The sequence below is a fragment of the Lissotriton helveticus genome, chromosome 11, assembly GCF_964261635.1.
Source record: "Lissotriton helveticus chromosome 11, aLisHel1.1, whole genome shotgun sequence".
In the NCBI taxonomy this organism is placed as follows: Eukaryota; Metazoa; Chordata; class Amphibia; order Caudata; family Salamandridae; genus Lissotriton; species Lissotriton helveticus.
Window position 1 is genome coordinate 43,439,867 of NC_136072.1, and position 25,110 is coordinate 43,464,976.

At 42.3% G+C, this 25,110-nt stretch overlaps 1 protein-coding gene across 1 annotated transcript in view; it reads left to right on the plus strand.

Moving 5' to 3' along the window:
* LOC144790968 (cytochrome P450 2J2-like) overlaps positions 1–21,412 on the plus strand; it is a 59,397-nt gene extending 37,985 nt beyond the window's left edge. Inside the window, exons 6-9 of the mRNA XM_078665587.1 lie at positions 123–270; positions 8,046–8,233; positions 18,526–18,667; positions 20,606–21,412. Coding sequence (XP_078521713.1) covers positions 123–270; positions 8,046–8,233; positions 18,526–18,667; positions 20,606–20,856 — 729 coding nt within the window. The 3' untranslated portion in view covers positions 20,857–21,412. The remainder of the gene's footprint in view (positions 1–122; positions 271–8,045; positions 8,234–18,525; positions 18,668–20,605) is intronic.
* The last annotated feature ends 3,698 nt before the right edge of the window (positions 21,413–25,110 follow it).

The following is a 25,110-nucleotide window of genomic DNA, read 5'->3' on the forward strand; positions in this document are numbered from 1 at the left end:
CCAACCCTGAAGACAAAATCTTTGACGTTTTGTCACACTGAACATGCTAAAATGCCTGAAATCTATTTATTCATCAATATTCATGCTAATCATGTTACTTATCTCTTTCTTGACCTCTGCAGAACAAAGGTGAAGGTGAAAAAGAATCTATATTTGATGATGCAAACCTGTTTCAGCTTGTGATCGATTTATTCATTGCCGGCAGTGAGACAGTTGCCACAGTTCTGATGTGGTGTCTCTTGTATATGATAAAGTATCCAGACATTCAAGGTGAGGCAATAAAATAACTCTTGATTTAATTTACACCATTTTTCTGAAGTGCTTGGCTGCAAATCCTAGGTCATCTGTACCTGGACACTAGAACTGTGATTGTTTGTAAACTTGGGGTATAAATGAGAAAGAGCTTATTGTGACCTACTATTGTAGAACTCCTGTCTTACTCCTGAATTTCAATCATTAATAAGCCAAGAGTTGTAGTAAGCCATGGGTAAGCCAAGATTTGTAGTAAGCCATGAGTAAGCCAAGAGTTGTACTAAGCCATAAGTAAGCCAAGAGTTTTAGTAAGCCATGGGTTAACCGAGAGTTTTAGTAAGCCATGGGTTAACCGAGAGTTGTAGTAAGCCATTAGAGCCTAGAGTTACAGTAAGCCAAGAGTTGCAGTAAGCCATAAGTAAGCCAAGAGTTGTACTAAGCCATAAGCAAGCAAAGAGTTGTGGTAAGCCATGGTTAAACCAAGAGTTGTATTAAGCAATAAGTAAGCCAAAAGTCATAGCCCAGCTTCTTGATGACTGCGAATAAGTATGTCCATTCAATAGTATCAAACGCCATAGTGGCATCCAGTGACACCACGATCGCGTCTTCCTAGATTGGGGCCAGTCGCCCCAGTACACTGTGCAATCAATGCAAATTTAGGGCTGTGTTTCGATGAGGCATAAAGCCGATTGGTCAGGGTGCACCAACTTACAAATAACCTGGTTGAGCCGGGTTGCCAATAGCTTAGCAAGGATTTTAGGTTCACCATTTAAAAGGGAAATGGGCCTATAGGATGAGCATTCGTCTCGCTGGTTTCCCTTCCTTATGTATGGTGACTAACGTTGCTATTCTTTGGTCACGTGGAAGTTGGTCTCGATCTCTACTTGCCACGAACATGTTTTTAAGGTGGGGTGCAAGTTTGTCAGGCTTAAGCTTGTACAGCTCAATGGGTATTCCATTAAGAACCCAGGGCTTTGCCTGGCCGGAGGTTCTTAATTGCCTGAGATATTTAATCATTTGTTAGGGCACTGTCCAATGTTTGCCGTTCTTCGGCTGTAAGTGAAGGCAAGGCGATGTCTGCCAGGAATGCCGTCGAGTCCTCCTCCAGTAAGTCAGAGCCGTGTTGGTAGACCACTTTGTAGTGATCTGCGAATACATTGGCTATATCCTGATGATGTGTTAATACATCACCTGCGCGACTTTTGAGTTCAGGTACTAGTCTATTCGTCCTCTATTTCCGGTCAAGCCATGTAATTAATTTGCCAGCTTTGTCTCCCTGGTCATATAGTCTGCCGTCCCTGTCCCTGACTAAGGTTTTGGCCATGTCTGTTGCGACAACCTTGTACTTGGTTCTTTTCAGCAGTAAGTGGTGATGGCTATCCTGAGCCTCCCCAGGAGCTTTAGTTTTAGTCCGCACAGACAACACAACAAGAATGCATTATTTAAACAAACAAGGGGAAACAAGATCGACTATGCTATACCTGCAGGCACAGCAAATCTGAGATTGGGCTATTCAACATCAGATAACTCTGACAGCAGTGCATGATCCAGGAGTGGCCAACATTCTAGCGGACTCCTTGAGCAAGTCGATTACAACCAATCACAAATGGAAACTTTACCAACGAACATTGAAGCACATCTTTCGTTTGTGGGGCAAACCAAGGTTAGACCTTTTGCAACCAGTTGGAAATGCAAATGCCAATTACTTGCCAGTTGGCTACCCCAACAGGTATCATAAGGGAATGTGTTTTCGATAAATTTGTCAAAGATTTATGCTTATGCTTTGTGAGAAGTTGGCCTGGTATATGATGTCCACTATTCTAGTGGGCACCTTGCACCAGTCCAAACGACCCTTATTGATGGTAGGTTGTAAAGTCGACCTTATAAAAAGCTATTCTAGTGGTAGCTGTGGAGAGCTAAGACTTAGAGGCGAGTTAAGCAAGTTGTTTTACCAGTTATAATCTCTTGAATGATCAAATGAAAGCACACCACATAAGATATATCAAATATATACGTATTTCATCTAAACACAACCCCTCTGGACTCTTTATGATTTCAGAGGTAAAAGTACAATACAAAGAACCTAATTAGCATGCGATAAGTTGCACAGTATATGTTTTGCCCTAGGGGCCTCACAAACCATATACTAAAATAGTGGTATAAGAACCACGTGAGGGATAGAAAGCAGGCCTAGGGCCTGTAAAACCACTGGGGCAACCAGGAACCACCCATGGTAGGGACTCAGGAGGCCCACGGGGGACGCATTGAGTGTCTACACACAGCCGCGGATCACCATTGACTTTCCGTGGAGAACGAACAAGTTAAAATTTGAAAGAATAAGGGCACTTAGAGGTGAACTACGATGGAACCCTTTTAGACTAGGACAGCAGAGTACTCGTGTTACCTCACCCAGGGAAGCTGGGTGCATAGGTGTCTTTTGGTGTCAGGTTTCGTCGTCGATTCCAATGGAGAGCTGCGAAGAAATGCTGCAGTTGACCAGAGGAAAAGTGTCCGGGTGGATCCAAGGGTGGATCTGAGATGTGAAGAACCTGAAAGCAGAGGGGACAGAGTCTGGGTTACTAGCCAGTGACCAGGATGGCGAGGAGAAGATGCCAGCCAATGTCGGGTGATTTCAGGTGAAAGAGGTGAAGCTTGACTCTTCAGCCACGAGGACCAGGAGGCGTCAACGGCAACCAGGAGCTGGATTCGAGCTGTCCCACGAAGGATGTTGAGTGCTGTAGCATCGGAATCTGGATTGGACCCAACAAGCAGTGGCATAAGCAAGCCACGCAAGATGACAAGATTGGCTTCGGTTCCGACCAGCAAGGTCTGGGGGACTCCTCCTTTGGAGGGGAGTCAGAGCACATCTGGAGCAACCAGGAAATCTCAAGGAACAAAGGATTGGCTTTCAAAGGGGCTCACTAGCCAACACTTGTTGAGTGTAGGCCTCTGAGCTTTGGTGCGAAAGGTGCTCGGGGCAGGGGCTTCAAATACCCCAATGCACAACTTTGGGATACCTCGGGAAGTAGGTGCAGTAGCAAAAATGCAGGATGTCCAAGAGTTCCGGTCCCAGGTCTCTCGTGTCAGCTACGGGTCTCAGCTTTGCTGGGATCTCGGGTCAGCCTCAGAGATGTCTGGAAGTCCATGTCCTGTGTTGCAGATTCTTCGGGATCCGGCGGGAGCCTCAAAAATGCAGACTGGCAAACATGCTGTTGGTGCCTGTTTGAACAGGGTGGTCCTTCCTTGACCACAAGGGAGATTTCGTCCATCTTCCAGTCGATATGGAATGTCACAGGTCCAAGATATATGTTGCAGAGATTCGTCAAGGGTAATCTAAAGTCCTGGGGACTGGGCTCCTATTCTTATAGTAAGTTTAGGAGTTGGACTAATTCTAGGGTCCCACCTATGGGAGGACCTGGGGAGGGGGTGATTCCAGTTTTGTGCCAGAGCTGGGGCAGAGTACCCCAGCAACCGGTTTGAACTGGGAAATGCATGGAGCACCTTGTGTGCCCCAGACGGTGTCTGAAAAGAATTCACTGAATGCAACCCACCCTGCCCCAATACACTAAAGCCTGTCTGGGGAGGTGCTAGCAGGAAACCTATTGTCCAGGCCTCCCCTGCCGGAGTTTCGTCCAGCAGCAGGAGGGCAGATTTGTGTCTGTGACAGTAGCATCCATTTTGGGATGCTGGGGCCCTGTTTAACTTTAACCGGGTGTACCAGTGTGTACTTGTCTTTTCCCTGTAGAAGGGTGGAATGCTACCCCCACCGCCAGAACTGGCGGGGGTGGGGTAGTGGTCCAAAGTATTTGACACCAAACACAACATGTTTTGATAAAGCCAAACCAAAGTTAGCTTTAACCGCGAGGATTATAATGCACTTAAGAGTATATGGTATGGCTATGTCATTGATCAGCTATAAGGAGATGGTTCTGAAAGCTACAGAGGGACTCAGCTCATGCTAGGGCACCCTCTCACACAAAACCAAGCACTCTGCCTTCAGGATTGTCAAGACCTGCCATAGGAGTGACTTATAGGTTAATATGTGTCTATATGTAAAGGTAGATATAGGTATACTATATCTCAGTAAGGGGTGTTTACACCACCTTACCCAGGCTGCAAGTGCAGACCTGTGGTGCCATTTTGGAAGACTAACCAGGGGTGGCATAATACATGCTTCACCCCCTGGTGGGCCTCTGGGGTAACTATGCCCTGGGTACCTAAGGTACCATATACAGGGACTCACAAGGGTAACCCAGTAGCCAATCAGGTATGTACCTAAAGTACATGGAATTAATTGTATAGAGAAAGCAGATAGATTGGGGCCCTGAATAGCAGGATCCCAGCCCAACTAAGTTGAAAACCAGCAAAACACCAGGCAAAAAGTGGGGGTAACCATAGTCAGATTCCACCTTACTACACGCTTTTCCTCCGATTACTTAAGTCCCAAGGGTGCTTTGGAAGATGAAGAAAGAACCCTGCCGAATCCTTCTCATAGCTCCCAGGTGGCCTCGCCAATTCTGGTTCAAAAAGCTTTTACTCCTATTGAAATGCAAACCCAGGCTGTTGCGCCCATTACAGAACTTACTGACAATTAACTGCAGCCAGGTCTGCCATCCGGATCGAACATCTCTGTGATTAGCAGCTTGGCTCTTGAATACTATGAGTTTGCCAACCTAGTTATACATGCTGACTGTCGGGAGGTCCTAGTGAATGCCAGAGCGCCCTCCACTATCAAGACTTATAAACTGAAGTGGAAGAGATTCTGTCATTGGTGTGCAACCTCTGAAGTGCACCCTATTCAGTCTTCGCCAGAACAATTGCTGCATTTTTTCCTCCAACCGGCAAAATCTGGCCTTTCTCATTCTACTATTAAAGTATTCCTTGCTGCGATTTCCAGATTTCGATGGCAGAATGGATCACAGTCTCTTGGGTCATCAAGAATAATAAATCAATTTCTCAAAGGATTGTTTAGACTCTCAACATTGTATTAGTGCAACTTATGAAACCTCCCTTTGAGCTTGTTCATAGGGCTGATCTTAAATTCATTTAATGGAAACATCACTTCTACTGGCTCTTACTTCAGCTAGACGAGTAAGCGACATAGATGCTTTCGCTACTCAACATCCTCTCCTCCAGTTTACTAAGGACTCTGTTATACTTCTGACAACTCCTACCTTTATTCCTAAGGTCCCATCGGATTTTCACTTAAATGAACCAGTCATCCTAAAGTCTTTCTTCTCTAATCCTCAGACACCAGCGGAAAGGGCCTTGCATTCTCTGGATATTAAGAGATTTATACAATTTTACCTGCAGAAGACAGCCTGTTTACGTAAGGCTGATCAGCTTTTTGTGGTTTATGGAAACATCAGGAAAGGATATCCAGTGACTAAGCAAACTATAGCACATTTGATTTCCTGGTAGTTCCAGTTTTGCCATCAGCAAGCAGGCAAAGCTCTATGGGGCATATTACCAACCAATAGAGATAATTTTTGTCTCTAACTTGTTTAGAGACAAAAATTATCGCCGCACATCGGCGATTTTTATCGCAGATAAACCTTGCTATTAGCAAGGTTTATCGCAAATGCGATAAAAAACGGCCGCAATGCATGAATATCGCTGAAAAGTCAGCGATATTCATGCATTATCGAGCAAATGCTCTTAGCCATGTTATCCACCTCCCATTGGATAACATGGCTAAGAACTGCTCCTGGACAAGTGTTAGCTTTTGGAGATATTCGCGCTTAGCGCGAATATCTCCAAAAGTTGGTAATAGGAGATAGCGATGTTAGCGACTGTTTTCAGTCGCTAACATCTTGGCACGCCCACTTTGCATGTCATTAGTGATAAATATCACTGACATGCAAAGCGGGGCCCAAGATGGTCACTATCTCCTATTAGCTGTCGCTAACTGGTGTTAGCGACAGCTTGGTAATAGGGAGATAATTTTATCTCCGCTTTCTTGGCTTTTAAAGCCAAAAAAGCGGAGATAAAGCCCCTTGATAATATGCCCCTATATTCAAAAGTGAAAGCGCATTCTACAAGAGCAGTTCCCTCCTCAACAGCTCTCTTCGCCGGTGTGCCTATTCAGCAAATTTTCAGAGCAGCAACCTGGTCCAGCAGGCACACTTTTACCGATCATTTCTGTCTGGAAGCTGCAAGTAATGCTGATACAGCTGTCGACATGCGGTGCTACGTAATCTTTTCCTATAAGGTGAGCCTCTATCCTTCTAACCTTCTTTTAAGTACATTCAAGGTCACTGTTATTCTGTGCATAGGCATTGTCAGATTATATATATATATATATATATATATATATATATATATATAAATCCAAGATTCCTGTCCACCCTCCAGGGTACAGAAAAAAGGTCGGGACACTCCGAGATATTCAAAAGTGTTTTATTTACCAACAAAGGTTAACAAAGCCGACGCGTTTCGCCGTTAGGCTTGCTCACGGTAGTGTCAGCACATTTTCCACCCGTATACATACACCCTGTGATAGTAATGGACATAGGACTATGCACATTTCATGTCATTATTTTGACCTCCATCTTGTAGTGGTTATATGATTAGGACTCACGCCCCAGTGGGCTCACCATAAAGAATGCACGTATTATAGATACATAATATAACAACCAAATCCTTTATATACTCAGAGTTATGTTGCCACTACGTGTATATAAATCACTAGCAGATCAAACAAGTGGTACACCATGATAACCCTATACTCAATTTACAAGATACAGATCTGGTCATAGATGCTGCAGGCGGGAGTGGCTTCAAGCCTAAGTCCAAATTCCTTCCTGTGGTACATTGTGAGGCCATAGAGGTGTTCGAAAAAAGTGTCACCAAAGAACTGAAAAAAATTCGTTATAAAAAATATGGGAACACAAGACCCAACCTCAATAAAGAACAGGTGACTGCCATTGATAGTCTTAGAAATGATCCAACTATCACAATAAAACAATCAGATAAAGGCGGCAATGTGGTGGTGTGGGGGACACAGGAAAATGTGCTGACACTACCGTGAGCAAGCCTAACGGCGAAACGCGTCGGCTTTGTTAACCTTTGTTGGTAAATAAAACACTTTTGAATATCTCGGAGTGTCCCGACCTTTTTTCTGTACCCTGGAGGGTGGACAGGAATCTTGGATTTATTTCTTCAAAAACGCCGGTTTTGAGGGAGGGACCGCTGTGCAGTTTGAGCCCAGGATTACCGGCACGTTGTGCAAAAAATATATATATATATATATATATATTCCACAAGTTGTCGCTTCCGGTGAACAGGCGTACACCAATAGTGTCCCGCAACATTTATAAATATATAAATAAGTGGTACATAAGTGTGATATACACCGGGTGATGTACAGTTGTCTTTCTTACTCTGTGTACTACATGCTTTCTTGTATGAACATTCATACCTACATGATAACTGCTATCTATTCTCTTTCAAGCATGTGAATCTATGAATGATACCCCAATACAGGAGAAGAAAATAAGTTACTTACCTGTAAACTGTGGTTCTCCAGTATTGGTATCTTAAATAGTTTCACATGCGACCCACCCTCCTCCCCAGAGGCTCCCCTGTTTTATTCTACGCTTATACTACACGTGTGCTCGAAAATGTGGAGAGGGTTGTAGTATGCTTTACAGTTACACATGTAAGAGACATTCTTAGACAGGTCTCTAGTTCAGTCTAGTTTGCTGCGAGCAAAATGTGCCATACACTGAGAGTAAATCAACTAAGATCCATGTGTCTTTCAGCAGCCTCTAACACTAATGGTGTCTTTTCAGATAAAGTGCAGAAGGAGCTGGATTGTGTACTCCATGACTCTCAGACTATTCGCTATGAAGACAACCAGAAGCTGCCATACACAAAGGCGGTGATACATGAAATCCATAGACACTGCCTTGTTGTTGCATTAGGAGTGCCCCACCAGTGCACAGAGTCCACCACAATCCAGGGATTCAACATCGAGAAGGTAAAGATCCTTTGTTGGGCATGGACTTCATGTCTCACTGACCTGATTAAAGATATAGCAGACACTGTTCATTTAATTGGATCAAATTCATAATCACCACATACCTTATTATTGCCTAAATGTGTCTTTCAACAGAGCTAAAGGTACAGGCATATCAGGGGAACCATCTGTCAAATGTAAAACAATTATTCCTAATAGTCCAGGTATGCAATAATGTGAGTTTAACTGCATCAGCATCCACTGGACACTAAACACAGAGCTGCACTGGCTTGAGCAGTTTATCAGTAGCCCAGCCAGGGGGGAGGTCAGGTGATTCTGAGAAGCCAGAAGAATGAGCTATAGCCACTGGATAGTATTTGGGACATTCTCACAAGACTGTAGCAGTCTCCGAAACACACAAGGGTACCCATATCCGCATATCACCCGGGTATCTTTCAAACTATAGCTTTTTTTATTATAGTTTAGCAATGATTGTTCCACTCTTTCAAATAACCACAAAATCAATATCAACAGAGACCCACTTTCCCAGTTCAGCCTTTCCTTCATTGAATCACCTAGTCATCTCCAACTTTTAAGCCAATTATTTCAACTGAGGTGAACCTGGGTTACAACTCCCAGCATATATTGAGTTGATTGAAAAACCTGTACTGGGAGAATTAGTTTCTAAAGAGATGCAGGTAACCTGAATTGTGCATTGTTAAGCAATAGAATATAGGTGCCCATCTCTACAATGCAAATATGCTTTACCTATTTGTATTCTTTTTTTAGGGTTCTTTCTGAGTCAATCCAACATCATAGTATATTCCTTGAAGTATCTTATCTGAAAGGTTCACTTCTTATATGCTGGGAACCAGTGTAGGGACTCATCCAGGTAAAGGGAAGCAGGAATTGCAGTCAGAAAAGGACCAGACTCCTCAAAATCAACTGTTCCACCCTCCCTGCCTGCCAAAGAACTGACTGAGTTACCAGGCTTGTCTTTGCTGCTATCGAGTTGTATGTGTTTGCTTCTTCCTGTGTATATAACTAAAGTGCAATACTTAATTGTCTTTCATGTATAGAATTATAGATGGGTAACAATGAATTACGGGGATGTTTTTCACTGCGGGGTTCTCAGATACATCAAATATACACCAATAGCGAAGCTCGAGTTGTGTACCATGTCACTCAGAACCCTCTATAATTTTGGTATGTATGGTCCCCAGGTTGTGCATCTATCAGCCCTAGGCAGACGCCTATCCTATCGAAAGCCAACCATCACAATTAATTTAATGTGGTCCATACACAACAGAAATGAATGCTAAGCAGGCTCTATGATTTCCAGGTCCACTTGTCGTTCATTTTTTATTTTCCTCCAACAAACCCTCAAAGTAGGATTTTGTTTGTGAAATATAAGGAAGCACAATCCTTGAAGTGCAGGTTTTCTCATTATGCATGCAGCATTGTTTGTGTCCCTGTCCTGGGATGCCCATGCCTCTCAGGGCAGACAGGCAGGGAAACTATTCATTACTAAGGGCCTGACTTAGAACACGACATACAGGTTACCCCATCACAACGGTGACGGATATCTGTTGCAAGAGGGAAGGCACTAACGGCCAGATTCATCAAGGTAAGGAATTGCGAGTCCTTAATAGCGAATTTTAAGGATTCGCTATTAAGGACTCGCAAAACGGGATTCATGTAGGAATCGCAATTGAATTTGCGATTCCCACTGATTCCTTATTTGCGATTAGCTAATTGCTAATCGCAGATAAGGAATAACTCCCCATTCATTCCTATGGGCCTAAAGGCCTAAAGGCCCATAGGAATGAATGGGGAGTCACTCCTTATTTGCAATTAGCTAATAGCAAATAAGATTGCGATTTCAAGGGTGCCAGGGTGTCCAAAGGACACCCTGTAGCACCCCTGAAATGTAATCTACATTGGTGTTGGGCACACGCATGTCCAAAGGACATGTGTGTGTGTAACATGCAACTTAGAAAAATGCATTTAAATGCATTTTTCTAAGTTTTCGCTATTTACCACGAGGTTTGACCTCGCGGTAAATAGCGGCCCAAAATTGCGATTTCGCAATTTTAAATTGGTTCATGAATTGCATTTAAGGAATCTCAAATAGAGATTCCTTAAATGCAATTCCTCGCAAATGTGCGAATTCTTTATTAGCGAATTTTGCATTTGGGATGATGAATCCCAAATGCAAAAATTGCACTCGCAAAGGGCCAGATTCTCAGAATCTGGCCCTTTGCGAGCGCAATTTAGCTTGATGAATCTGGCTGATAAAGATGTAACGCAGAGAAAGGTAAGATTCTGGAAATCCTTTATTTTCTGATCCACAATACAGGAGCGCAGAGCAAACGCAACCTGCGCCACGGCGTGTCAGGTGAAACTGACTCAACCGATGCACCGGCCGCACCAGGTAAGCTTGTAAATTCAGAAGAACACATTACACACTGCATTATCAGTATGAGAGAAAAACTTCTAACAATGACAATTCTGAGGCAGAACACACTCTACACCGAGATGCTCTTGAGTGCAAACACCGACAGCGCGTGCACAGACTAGATGATAGACATCAGAGATTAACTGAGTAACAGCTTACACAAGCCACTAGAACAACGATACCCCGCCTACTGAAATATAAATCCCATAGGCTATAACGGGATTTATATTTCAGCACACGGGATATCCATCACCGTTTTGAGGGAGAAACCTGCCTCTGAGGTCAAAATCAGGCCCTCATTCTGCCCTAAATTGTGAGGCCCTTATTTATAAAGGGCTTGCGTTGCCGTTGCAGCACTTTTTTGTGAGGCTGCAACGGTGTAATCAATGCGCCAAACTGCACCCTATTTACAAAGTGATGCATCTAGGCCAGTGCATGACTTTGTACAGACTTGCACTGCATTATACCTGCGTCAGGTATAATGTAGGTGGGGTGAGCATTCCCCTATAAAAAAAACTCGTAGAAGTGGCGCAGTAAAATCTATGAGGTTTTACTGTGCCACTCCTACAATTTGACTGCGTCAAAATCCTTACGCCTGCTTCAAGCAGCCGTAATGATTGACGCAGGTATTTTCTAATGGGACTCGCCCATGGGTCATGATACAATGCTGGAGTTGCGTCAGTTTTCTGACACACTCAAGCAATGCGTTATTTTTGCACCACTAATGCGTCAGAATTCCTGACATATCTGTAAATCTTTGCACAATGGAAGGCCATATTATAAATGCGGTGCATCCCTGGTGTCGTAAGGATGATGCTATGAAAAGTGAGGCTTTGCTGTGTTTGCCCAGCGATGTGTCACTTTTCATAAATGAGGGCCTTAGTTTTTTCATTGCCCAAGACAGCCATGCCATGCATGATGGACTTGGCACCTGTACTGAGAAAAAGAACACCTTGTCTTGCAGGGCAGAACCAAGCAGGTATCACAAACATTTTCAGGAGTATCACAAATAGAGAGGATCTCCTGATGCTTTGAAGGTGGTAATCCTGTGGTGGACAGGTTTGATTAACCACCTGCAGAGGTTTCACCAGTGGTCACTCATAGCTCCCACCCCTCTCTAAACAAGGTAGTGAAGTAGTGAGCTAGCATGGCAAAATAATCACCAATTTACAGCAGTTTTACCACCAAGCTCTGGACTAACCCCTAAGTGCTGTACATAACAGGTGTTGTTATTAGTCATAACAGAGGTTCTGACCTCCAAATGATGAGCTGGTCTTGCCTGCACTTTATCTTGTGACCTGTAGACGATCAAATGTTTTAGCAGTCTGCATTTATCCCCCTCAGCCATCCTCCTGGCCTAAACCAAAATACTAACCATAAATTTATAATGAATCCACCATAAGTAATTTAAATCAAATTAACTTACACTCTGTTGTATTGCACTCAAGCTTACCTTTATCACAAATTAAACGGAAATGAAATAATTATAAAACATATTCTTAACCTAGCGCTAACCATCGCCTTGTATTATAGATTACATTTGTTTTAATTAACTTTAGTTAATGATGTTAATGCTAACCCTAGATCTATTTTTGTAGAATATTTTGAATTAAATAAACTTATTAAACCTGATTAAATGTTTAAGTAATGGTATTCTACTGGTTAAGAAAGAAGTGTGTGGTTTTGAAGCTTAATGCTAAATTATGTATGACTTAAAAGTCATTTACCTGATGCTTTGGGTGAAATTACATTGCAACTCGTGTAGAAAAGGTGCTGCCAATGTAATTACAGGAGAGTCACTATCAGACCAAAAATTGTGTATTTTCCGTCATACGAGAATTCTGCAATTTTCAACCTGTAGAGACACCTGACAATCTAGAAAAAGTCTAAAATATGATCTGGGTTGTAAGTGAATTTATGCTCTGTCAAACTTGCCACATCAAGCAGCACCCCCTGTCCTACCTTGAATTGGAAGACTTTCCCTTATTACTTCTTAGAGGAGCTGAAAATCCATATATTCAAGCAATACCTCGTCATTGGCTACCCAGCAATGCTAGATCACCCCTGAAGAGGTCACAATACTGCCTCTTTCCACTTGCCCCTCCATTCTCCAGCTGTGCCTCCCTCCCTGTGAGCCTCATCACACCACCCTTTCCCTCTCCACTGTAACCCTCCACCCTTGGTATCACAGCCCACTCCTTCCACACTATTCACTTTAAAAAGCCTATTGTGTTCAGCACAGCCTTGCATTGTAGACTTGCTTGTGCTACCAGTCACCGACATGCATACCTGCCACACTACAGAATCTTCAGCAGACACTGGTTCAAAGCACTTACAGAGAATATATTTCAGATATAGGGAAACACATCCTATTTTTCTTTAAAATGACCTTGTATGTGCAGCCAAAATTTGTATATGGTCTGATGGATAGCTCTCCCAAATACTGCCAAAGGACATTTTCATGATTATGTAGTAATTTGACTGCACCACTGGGTGGTGCCCAAAGGCTAGTTATTGTCTTACCTGGTAGTATGCAAAGTCCAGTGCAGAGTCGCACTGAGCTGCGGTGAAAGCAGGCTCCATCTGACCAAAATCTCTTCAAGATAACAACTATTTGAGCATGTTAACTTACACATGTCTTGGCACGTGGTTAACACTGGCCTTGGTGGAAAATAGTTAGTTACACCATTAGAAAAATGTGAGGTAAGATATAAATAGGTGAGAGAGTTATCTGAAATATGTTCCTACCAGATTTACTCAATAGTTTTGTTTAAAACATAGGTAGATGGAAGGACCAGGACGTGACAGGATAGGATAGGATAAACATTTATAAAGCGCGCAAATGCAATGGCGTCTTGGCGCTATAGTAAGAGTGAAGCCAAATGTCACCCGATTAACTGATTATAGAGTTGGAAAACAGCAAAGTTTTAAGTTCCTTCCTAAAAAAGGCATTTCGCTGCAGACGCATAGCATTTGGCAGCTTGTTCCACAGCTTAGCTGCACGCACGATGGGAGAATGCTCGACCCCCCCCCCCCCCCATCTCACTCTCCAAACTCTATCTACTTGCAGAAGGCAGGCGTTACTCGATCTAAGGGTCCTGACCGGAATATAGGGCTTAAATAGTCTTTGCATGTCTGCTGCACCTCCCCCTTAGTACACTTTGTGGACCATGCATTGGGCCTTAAATTCCACCCTTTGCTGGACAGGGAGCCAATGCAGGGATGTGATTCCCTTAGAGGTGGAACTACCTTTGGGAATGTTTAACAACAACCTAACCGCTGCATTCTGCAAGGCCTGCAATCTATTGCTCAGAGCTTTGTCGATTCCAAGAAGCAGCGCATTGCAGTAATCCAGCTTTGAGAGCAGGAGACCCACTACCACTGTCTTCTGCAAATCCTCACTAATGAAAGGAAGAATTTTTCTCAGCACTTTAAGGATGAAAAAAACAGGAAGAGGTAAGGCTGTTTATATGAGCTGAAAAATTGAGCTGACTGTCAAAAATCACCCCCAGATTCCTGACTTTAGGCACCGGCTTAGGGCATTCCCCTGCGCTTATTGGCCACCAGGAAGAATAGCAGTTGGTTTGCAAAAGTTCAATTTTTGAGCGAATTCCAAACATAAAAAGTCATACTTGTCCAACAAAAGGCACAATGTAGCATGCTTTTGGTGCAGACAAATTGCTGTTCATAATTAGTGTTGCCACATATTTGCTACAAAGAAGTTAATGTAAAATTAGACCAAGCAGCAACCCTGCACAGTTCAGAAGGGAAAACAAATCTGTTTGCTGGCATTCTTGGCCAGAGATGCGTGTGTTAAGCTGTTTATAATATGTGTTGCCAACAATTTAAAGGCTGCCTGTTACTTTCTTTTCACAGTATAGCTTGCACTTTTATTCTGCATATCTGTGACTGTAATCGCTCGTTTATTAGGACTGAGAGACCAAGATTGCAATAGCTGGCTTGAGAAAACATTGATTCAGTCACCACATAATATAAGGAACAACATACCCCCCTCATCAATGCAAAAGGGTCACTTCAAGTTATATTGGAGTTGCCTGACTTTACAAAAGAGATCACTCAGAGGAAGTAGTAATATGTTGATTATAAAGCAGGAACATAGCACGTTATAAGAAACCCAGTAGAAGATCAGAAATACCAGAAATTGAGCTGAGGTGGATGCCAACAGGTGTCAACAGCATGAGATGTTCCCTATATAGTTAAATCCATCCAAAATTATCTTTACTGAAGGTATATGCCAACTCTTCACGAGACAACAGAGTAACAGTCAAGGAAATAGAATAGTAGAAGTGCCTATGAGGATTCATTTCTTTCTCTAAATATGAATTTAATTATGGTTATTGGGAGAACGGGAACCTATTTTTGATGTAATGTGTGAGAATCTTTTAATTAACAATACATGTCCCTGCATATCCTAAAGATCAGGGTTTAACAGAGAGCAACAAGGCATCTATACAGGTTTCGCACAACATGGGTTCTCTTTCAGGGGATCCTAATCAATAACCATAAGCACTGAATAGTTCCGCCCAAGCACCCGGATCCCAGAGCACTATTAAAATTATACATTAATGTATATGTCACTTTGTGCAAAAGTACACTACATATATGTTTGCCGCCCAAAAAAGGCCTAAAAATTGCCACATTTAATTTAATTTTCATTTTAAAAAGAAGTTAATCACATAACAGTTAATTATTGAAAAAAGTAACCAAAGAAAATCTTACAAAAACTTTTTAAAACAAAAAAGAAACGTAATATGTGGCATTGTTAACTAACAGGTCTCAGTGCAAAGTATAGAAGTTAGAAACTGGCAGAGTGTCTTTAAGAACCTCTGAATACACCCTGCATCTCATCATGTCCCACAGGTGACAGGTCGAGTCCTTTTTCTAACTCCTGGAAACAGGACCGTGGAGCACTGAGCTCTGCCTTTTTTTGCCCAAAAACCATTGGAAATCTTTCCTAACTTTATAGTTAGATTTCCACTCAATGTCTTTACATTTGGAGTACTCAAAATCTTTTTTTCTGTCAGGAAAATATTTATTTTTCCAGTAAAAAAAAATCCTTCACTTTTTGTGAAGTGTCCTTCTTGCAGAAAAAAGTAGCCTGTATCCATGACCTCACATAGCAAACAAACACGGAGAAAGGCTCAGGCACTCAAGCAGTGTTTGTTTGCTATGTGAGTTCATGGATACAGGTTTGTGCCCCACTGTAATTAATTCACATGTTTATTTTATTTCATTTATTTGCATATTAAACTGCCCTCTCCGGCTGGACAACAGCTAAAATATAGTACTGATTGGGGCTATATTGATTTCAACCTTATTCTTTACTAACTCAGGGACCACTGTCTCTTAAAATAAGTTAGCTCCCAAGGCCCCCGACCGATTCAAATTGGGTTCCTGTGTACTTTATATACATACATGTTCCCTGTCATCAAATATGATGCCTAGACACCACTCGACAACAAGACAGCCCTCAAAGGTAAAACATCCCTTGCAGTCAATGTCAAAACATCAAATGATGCCAGAATGACCTCTATTGACATCAGGGCCACCATTGTAGATGTCAACGTGGACATTAAAGCCACCACTGTTGACATCGAAACCACCACAGGAGATGTCAAAACACCATCCAAATCCTTTTCGACAACCAGAACAAGGTCTGTATCAATATCTACCCAACTTTCATCAAATGGCTATAAGACCTGGGAAAAAGCAAGTACCTGGCACTCAGTTTAGTAGTAGTAAAGGACTCCTAACTTTACTACTCCTAAACTGCGAAAAATCCAAATTGTAAGACTTTCGGTATTCACAGAAGGCATTTAGGAGTCCTAAAGTTAGGAGTCCTAACTTTACTACTACTAAACTGATAAAAATCCCAATTTTATGTCTTTCGGTATTCACAGAAGGCATTTAGGAGTCCTAAAGTTAGGACTCCTAACTTCTGTGAATACCGAAATGAGTAAGTGCCTTCTGTGAATACCAAAATGAGTAAGTGCCTTCTGTGAATACCAACATGGTAGTAAGTTTAGGATTTTGTCTTAAGTTAGTTCTGTGAATCGGGCCCAAAGTTTGTAAACTTCATGAGCCTAAGAAACATTTTCCACATGTCAAATCTTACATGACACCTTCCAGATTGTGTTTTTGTTACAGTTTGTCCAGTGAGCATATATTATATGTATTTAAGTAAGTGATTTATATAACAAAAATGTAGTTGCATGAGGGGAGTGGGTTAAAGTTTTTCCCAGTTGCCCCACAAGGGGGCATTCAGAAGAGAAGGAGGAGCATGGATGATGAAGTTCACAGTAATGTATCCAGCAGTACTGAGGAGGTGTAGGATGAGCAGTGCAATGGTAAGCAAGATGAGGGCAGGTGGCAGGGCAATTCTCTTCAAGAAGAGTTTGGTAGCTGGGCTTTCACAGGGCTTTTTATCAGCTAACTGGGTTGTCACTTTCAGAAAAACACCTCACAACTCACTTGTTCCATCTCGTCCATTTTGTCTTAACTTTTCTGTCTAGAAGTTGCACAGTGTTCTCTGTCCATTAGTTCTCCAGTTGCATTGTTGTATAACGTAAGTGATTTTACTGTAAATGGCTTAATTTCCTCTGTGGTGTAGACTTCTGCTTCAATGTTTTTGGCTGTTTACTGTGATGTAAGCCATCTGAATTCTTCGTAAAGTGTCCTACTATTTTCCTGTGGTGCTGCAGCGCTCTATAACACCCTTAACGACATAAATAAATACATCTGTATGTAGAGATGCTTCGATCAGACCTTCACTTGTTAACTTTGTAATTTTTGCAGTTTTTCTTTGGTTCCGTGTACTCATCACTTGGGTGATATAGGTAGCCAAAGCTTCAAACATTTTCAGTACCCAAGGCATCAGATCCAGGTGCCCCAGAACAATGGTTCCCAACCTTTGTTCCGGGGACCCCTGAGGGTTCACGAACCCTCCTCAGGGGTCCGCGACTACTTAGAAAATCAAATACTATTAACAGATTAATAAAGTGTATATTAATAAAGAAGCTAAATGTGCAATTGACATTTTTTATATGTACAGTAAATGTGAAGAAATTTGAAATTGGAGACTAGAAATTGAATTAGTATCCTCAGACTGATTTGTGGGAGCAGTGCCAGTCCATCAAACAAAGTATTTTATGAACAATATTTGGCCCTTAATTACATTTAGAAAAGCTCCAACCGTTTTATATTAAAATTAAAATTTTGAGTTTATTTTTTATTTTTTATGTTTGCTAATTAAATAAAATGTGTCATTTGTGTATTTGTTTGAATGTTATTCTGTATTTTGTGTGTATTGTTTTGCTGTTCAAATCATTGACAATGCTTAGGCTGGGGCCCTGGGCTAGCTGTCATGACACAGTGGGGGGTACCCGGATTCCAATAATGATTTGGGGGTAGTGGGGGTGTCCCTGGATTCCAGCAATGATTAATTGGGGGACCCCAGAAGTCAAAAGGTTAAGGATCACTGCCCCAGAAGATGTTGCGACCCAGTAAAATCCGATACCCCAGAATTCAGAATTTCCCAGGTGTGATAAATAGCACCCAACATGAGTTTTACCTAGATTGTGAACATACCCTATATTTCAGTGCATTTCACATCAAAATCTACATGTCTCAGTATTGACCTGGGCACTTTTCCTCCAATACATTACGGCTAGTTTGAAAAATATATTTGCCACATAATGTGGACTTTACTTCACCCAAACAGCAGGGATCGGTAAAATCAAGGCACTTATAATTAAGTGTTAAGTCAGTTGTCCACCCTTTTTGCTGTGATGGTTGAGCCCATACTGTTTGGCAGTAATTCATGTTTTTCTTTCAGGGAACCGTAATTTTGGCTAACTTAGCCTCTGTCATGTATGACCCTAAGCACTGGGAGAAGCCTCAACAGTTCAACCCCAGTAATTTCCTGGACCAGGATGGTAAATTTGTGAATCGGAAGGCGTTCCTACCCTTCTCTGCAGGTAAAGGCAACATTGCAGAGTGTACAACATCCTGCAGACATTGGTGTCATCTTCAAAGTTGAATCCCCATCTTTTTGCAGCGATTCCCTTTTAAAGAAAGAGCTTGAACTTCTTATCAAACCCTAGAGTTAACGAGCTTGCTCTTATCAAACTCTAGGGTTAATAATTTTCTTAAAACTATTTACTTTAAAAACAAATCCCAATTATTCATTGTTACCCAACTATAATTCTACATGTAATTTAGGATTTCCACCACTAATGTGTACAGAGTCACAAAGCAGTGCAAAACAGCACAGGTGGCCGAAGGTTCTCAAAGATTGGTGGTGGAGGTGATTGGCAATGGCTAGATCAATACAATGACAGGAGATTACATATCATCTATACTTCGCACTTTCACAAATTTTCTTATTATATAACACATATTTACCACTCTGGCCACAGAGTGATTAAGGACCTGATTTATATTTCAGTGGACTGGTGACTCTGTCATAACTGTGACAGATATCCTGTCAGCCAAAATATAAACTTCATTATATCATATGGGATTTATAATTCGGCAGACGGGATTTCCGTCACCCTTGTGACGGAGTAACCCATCCGCTGAGATCTAAGTCAGGCCCTTAGTCTGTGTAATAGAGTGGTGTAGGTTATTGGAGCAGCCTTTGCCTCTTCCTTTAATGGAGCCTTGACGAGCCAGTTGTCAAAGTACTCGTATAATTGGGGACCCTGGCGTTTGAGGTGCTTGCCAAATATAGAGTTGTCTGCCAGCCCTGCGGACAACGCTAACCATTGACAGGAACCAACGTCATGGTAGTTCCTGTCAACGTATTAAAAGTTTGACGGACAGTACCATGAAAATGACGGTACCTGCTATCAAATTTTTACATTTTTTTTTTCAAAAACAAAATCCCAAAGCAGGATTTTGTTTTAAAAAAAACAAAAATGAATGACCCGCAAACCATGAGAGTTTTCTCCCATGGTGAAGGTGTCATTTAAACGTTAGTACAGTCCCTAAGCCTCACATTTTTCATGGTGTTACGGAGAGTAGAAACTAGCCGTTCGACAGGGATGTATGACATTACAACGCACACTTTTACAACGCATACCTTTACAACGCATTTTTTACAACACAACATCCATTACAACGCATTCCATTACAACGCATGCCATTACAACGAAATTTTAAAAACTACATTTACAACGCATTCCAATTACAACGCATAATACCTTTAAAACGCATACCATTACAACGCATAACATTACATTGCATGTTTTGGTAAGTATTGGATAGTGTAGGGGTAAAATTACTATTCTAACTCCAGGGGGTGCAACAGTAGGGTAAGTGTTGTATAGTGTAGGGGTAAAAATTACTATTCTAACTCCAGGGGGTGCAACAGTAGGGTAAGTGTTGGATAGTGTAAGGGTACTATGCGTTGTAATGTTATGCGTTGTAATGGTATGCGTTGTAATGACATGCGTTGTAGTGGTGCGCGTTGTAGTGTCATGCGTTGTAATGGCTGCGTTGTAAATGCATGCGTTGTAATGGATGTTGCGTTGTAAAAGTTTCGTTGTAATGGTAGTGCGTTGTAAAAGTTGTGTTGTAAAAGTTGTTTCCCGTTCGACAGACCACTCTAAATTGGGCAGGCGGTTGAATGGCGAGACCTCTGGCAGCCATTACTCCGTCCAAGGATGTTAGCAATAGAGATGGAGTAGTCTCCCAGGCTGGCATAGTTAAGGTCCACCCATTTGTTAATCAGCTGGGTGGAGCTTTAGTTTGTGAAGAGGGTACTTCATTGCAATGGTGTATCCTCGTCGCCAAACTCTAAATTAGCCACTGTGTCGTTATTACCCACACACCATTTCTTGGGGCTTGGTGAAGATGTAGAATGAAGATTGTGCCATATACCCATCTGGTGATTATATTTCTTACTTTCACAGGACAGCGCATGTGCCTAGGGAGTCAGATGGCCAGGACTGAGCTCTTCCTCTTCTTCTCCAACCTCCTGCGAGAATTCAGATTTCAGCTGCCTGATGCAGGTGCCAAAATCAACGTAGGTTATGTTTGCGGCTTGACTTTGAAGCCACATCCATGTCAGATCAGTGCCTTGGTGAGACGACCTGCAACATCAGTGAACACAGGAACATTTAAAAAAGAGAGGGAAGCAGACATTTGTAGAAATAAGCAATAACTGGGGCTTCCAGCTTGGTAACCTGCTAAGCCACACCGCAAGCAGCATATGCCGTGAAATGTAGTAACTGCCGCCTCGCAGTACTATGCTAACTTTGCTTAGCTCAAAACTGTGAGAAGATTGGCTCTGATGTTCTGGGTCTGATCCATTAATGACAGGCTTTACTCTATAAGGTACACATAGGCCACCCACTTAAAATGGATGAGGTAAAATTCAGATGTCTGTGGCGTCAGTGTTTATACCAAATGCAGAAACCGGCACCCCAAGAGACAGCAAGCCTCTGTGTGCTTGCAATTGAGCATGATGCTGGCAGGTAACTTTAGCCCCTATAGTTATAGCCTGGGCCAATGGAATTATGTGGCAGGGAGGGCCAAATTATGTGGCAGAGTTGAGTAAATTATGCAGCAGTGTTGAGTAAAATATGCGGCATAATGCGCCACATTTCTTAATAGTATTACTTCATTATTTTGTAATTTTTACACTTGTTACCACTGTCTGAGCATTGTTTACACTTAATTAGTAACAGTTTAATACCCAAATACAGCAATAAGCAGCAGAAAGGTGTCCTGTCAACTTTTGCGAAGGGTCTTCCACTGTGTGGCGACACATGTTGCTGCATTTTTATTAACTTTTGATCCGTTTGCACCAGAAACAAATTTTATTTGTTAAAATCTGCAGTTTATGCAGCAGATGATGGATTAAGTGGCAACTGCAGCAAATCCATAACTATGCTAAAAAAAGGCAGCGGCCACTCAATCGCATAATCCAAGTGGCCCGAGTTATAGCGGTCACACTGCCACAATTGGAGGGGGAAGGGGGGTTTGGAGGGGACATCGCAGGAAGCATTCACCAGCCCACTCCTTGTGCTGACAGATTGAAACTAGAAGCTATCCAAAATGGAGAGCTTTGATTTATAAGTAATTACGGCCTGTGCTCAGCAGCTGGTAACCTTTGAATGCTGTGCATGCACTTGTGTAGTGTGGTTTGCATTGATAAATGTATAGCACAGCACACAATTGTACATTGTGAGCTTTAACTTGGTTTGGCAAATCCAGCTGCATTTTGCAACAGTGCCTTGTGAAATTAATAGCAACTTAGTACATGTGCCACAGTTTTGGACTTTGCCCATCTGAAGAAATCCTCTGAGCTGCATGAACCAAAAGAGGGAAGAGAAGAGGGCCTAGCAGGAAGATGCCTGCTGAAAGGTGGGTCTTCGGCGCTCTGCTAACGAAATGTTCGATTTGTTGGTCAAATGGAGTTTCCAAAGCCTCAAGAGTTGCACAGAGCTGCACCTTCCTCTTGCTTTGTTTTTCAAGATGTATGTCACACTCAAAAAGCACGTTGCGTCGGGGCGCAACTTTCTTGGGTATTCTATTGATCAGGTTTGCTCTGTTAGCACGTTACTTGTGGATATTCGTCAACCCAGTTCCTATGTACCCTCCTTTTCCTGAGTAACCTTCAATATATCTCGTAGGTTGATATAACTGTCATTAATGTTGTATCAAGTTTCTCTACTGCTTAACATTTGGTATTTTATTATATTTCTATATATAGCATGTGTTCTTTGAAACCTTAATAAACGTATTAAACTTAAAAAAGAATCTTCACTACCAGCTTGACTGACTTGGGTTATATGACACCTTCTGATTTATTTCTTTTAGGTAATGTAAAACTTGAATATTAAGACTTTTACACTAGAAACATGAGCAATAATAATTAATCCGGATATATTTTTTTAATTGCCTAGATGCCATTGTTGCAAAGTGCCCCTTTTGTAGGTCATCTCCCCCAGTTTTTCATTTTTTTGGGTCTCACCTGTTGTATCACTGGGTCACTGATAGCCAGTGTATGTGTTCTTACCCCTAAAACATGTATGTTGAAATTTACCTAAAACGTGATTTGCACATTTAACTTTCCTATAAGGCTATAGTGCATAAAAAGTTCTTCTCTCTTGTGGTCTGCAGCACCTATTGTAGCAAACCCTACAGTGGCAGTGAAAATATGGCTTCAATGCCTACCCTGCGAAGCAATCTTGACACCCACAGCTTGAAGCCTGCTGTCCAGACCTGTCAAAATCAACTTAATGACAGGTAGGAAAGCCTGATTTAAAATATTAAACAAGTCACCCCTAAGCACACCTTGCTGTCTGCAAAGTAAGGTGTATAATATTTAAGGGCGTAACATGTGTGACTTTAGAAATTACATGTTGCCCGTCAGGCTGTAACTTGTATATAATAAATGTAACATTATAGATTCTATACTTAAATCTATAACTTTTGGCCTGTACCGGCTGCAGAACCCTTCCAAAGACTTTCTTTTATATTTAACAAAAATCCAATCTAATGGTGAAGTCTGACTTTTTTATTCCATATATTGGAATTGTACATTTTTGAAAGTTACCTTTACCTGGCCTGAAGCTGCTGAAGGCTAAGTTGCATGAACTGTCCAGCAACTGACCAGCCTTTATTTGGTCTCAATTTGGACTGAAAGAGGTGTGGAAACTGCTCCCAGAGCAGAGACCATGGCCTGTGAGTGGGGAGGTGTTTTCTACCCCTGGCAGGAAGACCATTTGAAGTGGTCCCAGGAACTTGATATAGTTCAAAGGGGCATTCCCTGTCACAAGAAAATGTGGGGTGTCCTCAAGGCCAGTGTCGCACCAAACCTAGTGGGAAGAAAGCTATCTCCAGAACCGGTCTTAAGTGACCACAGAGGCGAGGACTGCTCATTACCCCAACCACACCTCTGGATTGGCACAAAGGCTCTCCACAAGAGAAGAAGGGGTTCCCCACCTTGGATTTTGAATCTGGAATTGTTTACACAAGTAAGTGCCACCGGTAACTTTACCACATTGGTTAGGGAGTGCCCAGATGTCACTCTGACCCACTAGCTGGTGCCAGGCATAAATATGGCACCTCATCACAGCATTTCCCCAACTTACGAAATAGCAGAAGAGGGCTGAACTTGATGTTGGGGACTTGCGAAGACCCCAGAAGGACTGGACCTGCTCCCTCTCATACCTGACCTTTCCTCTATAAGGGTTTCCCCCTTACCTCAAGCTCAGGGCCTGCGGCTCCATCACAGCCTTCTCACCCGCGCCATTGCAACTTCCAAATTCACAGCCTTCTCCACACTTCACTAGGTCTTGCTTAGAGAACGCAACTGCGTCCTGGTTGGGGGACATCTTGCTTTCCCACGTGCGGTGGCAAGAACTGATCCTGCACTAGAGTTTGTGGGCATTTCTTCCCACAGTGAAGAGAGAGGAAGCGCTGCATGTGGAATGAATATTTACTTTGCTGCAATAATTCTATACAAAATATATTCACATGAATTATGTTGGTGCACATATTCTATGATGCGTGTTTATTTCGAGTGTTTTATGTTTTGAATCACTTCCAATCCAAACCTTTCTGAAATATTGCCACATCCTGTTTGAGTCTATAAAGGCAGTCTGTTGTAAGTCCACTTGTGTCACAATAGTTTCTGCATCATTGCTCGCTCACGGGAAACAACCTTTACAATGCAACTTTTACCACGCAGTGCCTTTACGACGCAACTTTTACAACGCAAACCATTACAACGCATTGCGCTGGGGGGCGCTCTAGGATAGGGAATAGGTTTAATTTACTGTCCAACTCCTTCCCTACTATGCACGGAGATTGGAGTTGGAATAGTAAATTAAACTATTCACTATACAGCGCCCCTAAGCACTATGCGTTGTAATGGTATGCGTTGTAAAACTCGTGTTGTAAAAGCATGCGATGTAAAAGCATGCGTTGTAATGTCATACATCCCTCGCTCACTGTACTCCATAGACTCACTGCCCTCTCCAGTTCCTGTTGTTCTTCTCTTTGCCTTGCTGCTGGCCTGATCAGCTGGAAGGTTTTTCTGGTCTCCAGTTTTTCCCCTCCCTGCTGAATTTATTTAATGGAGCATTGCTAGACCTCCATTTACAATCTGTCATCCGGTACTGCCTCCAGAGATAGAAGGCTGTGTCTACAAACCAAGAAGAAACTCCAAGCATAACCTAGAAGAACAGCTCTTGACACTCTGTGGCTACAGGGACGCAACAAGCTGCAAGCGGCCTTTGCCTGGAAATCTCCAGCTGACAGTGGCAACTAGACCTGGATTGGACTTTGCTGTTGGTCTCTGAGTCTTTAAGTGCCATCTGCTGAGGTCCTGGGGGCCTTAGAAGTGTCCTCCAGAAGTTGTTTGGGCACCATAAAAAGTTTGAACATTTTGAAAACTTTTCCTCAT